Source organism: Zalophus californianus, chromosome 7 (assembly GCF_009762305.2).
Source record: "Zalophus californianus isolate mZalCal1 chromosome 7, mZalCal1.pri.v2, whole genome shotgun sequence".
NCBI lineage: Eukaryota > Metazoa > Chordata > Mammalia > Carnivora > Otariidae > Zalophus > Zalophus californianus.
The window spans coordinates 106,833,000-106,837,185 of NC_045601.1; the positions used below are offsets into that span (position 1 = coordinate 106,833,000).

General features: G+C 33.4%; 1 protein-coding gene across 1 annotated transcript; it reads left to right on the forward strand.

Moving 5' to 3' along the window:
- Window positions 1–2,758: 2,758 nt before the first annotated feature.
- On the forward strand, window positions 2,759–3,651 carry LOC118357212 (adenylate kinase isoenzyme 6-like). Its single transcript, XM_035728628.1, has one exon. The coding sequence runs from the start codon at window positions 2,774–2,776 to the stop codon at window positions 3,269–3,271; it is 498 nt and encodes a 165-aa protein (XP_035584521.1). The 5' UTR covers window positions 2,759–2,773; the 3' UTR covers window positions 3,272–3,651.
- The last annotated feature ends 535 nt before the right edge of the window (window positions 3,652–4,186 follow it).

Here is a 4,186-nt window from a genome sequence, read left to right on the forward strand (position 1 = left end):
TAGTATTCACTATTCAGAATAGTATTCACGCTTCAGAATAGTATTCTGTTGTGTGAATACACTACATTTTATCCATCCATTCACCAGCATTTGATCATTTGAATGGTTTCTGCTTTTTGGCTGTTATGAATAAAACTGCTATAGACATTCGTGGGTTTTGTACAGACAGAAGTTTTCATTTCTCTTGGGTATATACCTAGGAGTAGAATTGTTGCATCATCTGGCAGATTTACATTTGACTTTTTAAGAAACTGCCAAAATGTTTTTCAAAGTGGTTGCATCATTTTACATCCCTGCCAACAATGTATGAGGGTTCCAATTTCTCCGCATCTTTGTCTACACTTGTTATTGTCTTTTTTTTTTTTTTAAGATTTTATTTATTTGAGAGAGAGAGCACAAACAGAAGGGAGAGGAAGAAGCAGGCTCACCACTGAGCAGGGAGCCCGATGTGGGGCTTGATCCCAGGACCGTGGGATCATGACCTGAGCAGACGCTTAACAGACTGAGCCACCCAGGCACCCCTGTTATTGTCTTTTTGTTGGTAGCCATCCTAATGGGTCTGAGGTGGTATCTCATTGTGGTTTTAATTTACATTTCTCTAATAACCAATGATATTAATCATCTAAGTGCTCTCATTTGTTGGCATAAAGTTGTTCATAGTATTCCTTTATCATCCTTTTCATTTCTGTGAGGTTGACAGTGATATTCCCTCTTTCATTTTGATTTTAGTAATTTGTATTTTTTCCCCCTTGGTATGTCTATCTAAATGCTTGTCAATTTTGTTAATCTTTACATTTGAGTTTCATTGCTTTTTTTCCCCCCTTATTGTTCTTCTGGTTTCTGTTTCATTGATTTCTACTCTAATCTTTATTATTTCCTTATTTTTTATTGCTTTGGGGTTAGTTTGCTCTTCTTTTTCTAATTTCTCACTTGGACATTTAGGTTTTTGATTTGGTATGTTCTTTTTCTAATGTAAGTTTTTAAAGCTATAAATTTTCTGCTAAGTTCCGTTTTAATGGCATTCTATACATTTTGCTATGTTGTGTGTGGTCATTCAATTCAAATACTTTTACCTTTGCCTTGTGCTTTGTTTTTGACCTACAAGTTATTTAGAAATGTGTTGTTTAATTCTTAAATATTTGGTGATTTCGCAAATTTTCTTCTGTTGTTGATTTCGAATTTAATTCTGTTGTGTTAGGAGAACATTATTTGTATGATTTTAATCCTTTTCAGTTTATTGAGACTTGTTTTATAATCTAGGATATGGTCTATCTTGGCGAATATTTTCAGTGCGGTTGAAAAGAATGTGTATTCCTGCTATTGTTGGGTGGGATGTTCTATACATGGTAGATTAAATTGTTTGATAGTGTTGTTCAAATCTCATATATCCTTGCTGATTTCCTGTCTGGTTGTTCTATACATTATTGAAATTGGAGTGTTCAGACCTCCAACTCTTATTGGTGAATTTTCTATTTCTCCCTTCCATTTTGCCAGTTTTTGTTTTGTATATTTTGGGGCTCCATTGTTAGGTGCATATGTGTTCATTACTTTATCATTCTGATGGATTGACCATTTTATCATTATAAACTGTCTCTGTCTCTAGTATCATTTTTTGTCTTAAAGTCTGTTTTACCTGACATTCTATTTCTCTTATGGTTATTGTTTGCATGGCATATATTTTTTCACTCTTTTGCTTTCAATCTATTTGTGTCTTTAGATCAGAAATGTTTCTTGTAAGCAGCATATAATTGGATCTTGTTTTAGTAATCCAGTCTGATAATGTTTACATCATCACATTTAACCTGAGTGTTTTATTTACATTTAGTGTAATTATTGATATAGTTTGATTTATCGCTGCAATTTTGCTATTTTTCCTATATGTTTCATGTTATTTTTTTGTTTTGTTTTCTGTTTTTCCTTTACTGCCTTCTTTTGTGTAAAGTACAGATTTTTCTTATGTACCTTTTATTTCCTTTGTTGTCATTCCTTTATTATATTTTTGAGTTATTATCTTAATTGTTGTTCTAGGGATTATAGTATGTAATTTATCACAGTCTACTTCAGATTTATACTAATTCAGTTCTATAAATTATCAAGACTTTGCTCCATGTAATTTCATTTCCTTCCTCACCCTTTGTGCTAATATTGTCATGTATATTATATCATGTATGTTAGAAATCCAATAATAGTATTATAATTATTGCTTTATACTATCTTCTGTCTTTTTAAAATTTTAAGAGAAGAAAGGAGAAAAAACATATTTAGAGAATCTATTATATCAACCCACATATTTATCATTTCTGGTGTTCTTCATTTTCTGCTGCGGATTCAAGTTACCATCTGGTGTCCTTTCCTTGCTCCAATATAACTCTGTTCCCTCCCTCTCTTTGTACTATTATGTATTTGTTATATATAATTTTTTTGTATGTATAAGCCCAACAATACAGCTTTATAATTATTATTTTATGCAATTGTCTTTTAAATCAGTTAAAAGAAGAAAATAGAAAAATATATTTGTACTGTCATTTATATTTATCCACACAGTTAACTTTTTTGGTGCTCTTTATTTCTTCATATGGGTTTGAGTTACTGTCTAGTATTATTTCCTTTCACCCTGAAGGACTTCTTTTCATATTTTTTATGAGGCATTCTTGTTAGCAACAAGTTCTCACTCTTTATCTGGGAGTGTCTTCAGTTCACCTTCATTTCTGAAACATACTTTTATTGGATAAAGATTTCTAGCTAGACGCCTGGAGCCAGCGCGGTGAGGACCATGTTGCTCCCGAACATCCTGCTCACCGGTACACCAGGGGTTGGAAAAACCACGCTAGGCAAAGAACTTGCATCAAGATCAGGACTGAAATACATTAATGTGGGTGATTTAGCTCGAGAAGGGCAGTTATATGATGGCTATGATGAAGAGTATGAATGCCCCATTTTAGATGAAGACAGAGTAGTTGATGAATTAGAAAACCAAATGAGCGAAGGTGGAGTTATTGTTGATTACCATGGTTGTGATTTCTTTCCTGAACGCTGGTTTCATATAGTTTTTGTGCTGCATGCAGATAACAGTGTATTGTACAAAAGACTTGAAACAAGGGGTTATAATGAAAAGAAACTAAAAGACAATATTCAGTGTGAAATTTTTCAAGTTCTTTATGAAGAAGCATTAGCATCCTACAAGGAAGAAATAGTACACCAACTGCCCAGCAATAAACCAGAAGATCTGGAGGATAATATCAATCAGATATTGAAGTGGATTGAGCAGTGAATCAAGGATCATAGCTCCTGACTTACAAGACTGGCCACTTTACAACCACTCTTGTTATATCCCTGCCATAATGAATAAATTGTCCAGTTATCAGTAAAACTTTCTTATTAAGATTGTGCTGCAGGACTAGTAGATGGATAATCGAAAGGTTTATGTTTGGGCTTTTTTTCTCCACGAGAAAGCAAAACATTCTCAAGTATAGTATATATAATATCATTAAGGATTTAGAGTAAAAACTGTCATCTTAAATGCTTCAACTGCTGAAGAATAAATAAATCTGACCAAATGGGTGGCTATCTTCTAAGCTGGTTACAAAAGAAAATGAAGATGATCCCTTAAAATAAAACTTAAGACTAAGGATAAAAAAAAAAAAAAAAAAAGATTTCTAGTTTGACTTTTTTGTTTTCGTTCAGCACTTTGATTATGCCACCCCACTCTTTCTGGCCTCCATTGTTTCTGATGTGAAATCAGCTGTTAATTTTACTGTGGTTCCCTTATATGATGCATCACTTTTCTCCTGCTACTTTCAAGATTTTCTTTGTCTCTGTCTTTCAACAGTGTTACTATAATGTCTATGGATGTTTTTCTGTTTCTCCTATCTGGACTTTATTTGTTTTTTTTTTTTTTTTAAAGGTTTAAAAAGTTTTTTTATTAGAGAGAGAGAGAGTACAAGCCCCGCTGAGCAGGGAGCCCGATGTGGGGCACAATCCCAGGACCCCGGGATCATGAACTGAGCCGAAGGCAGACGTTTAACCGTCTGACCCACCCAGGCGCCCCTGGACTTTATTTGTATGTGTAAATCTTTTTCATCAAATTTGGAAACTTTTGGACCATTGTATCTTCAAATATATTTTTCTGGCTCTTTCTTCTTTTTTTGGAAATCCTATTAAGTGTATATTGATATGTTTGATAATA

What these genes read in the sequence shown, in the direction of transcription:
- LOC118357212 (XM_035728628.1), top strand. Translation starts at nt 2,774, where the DNA reads ATGTTGCTCCCGAACATCCTGCTCACCGGTACACCAGGGGTTGGAAAA.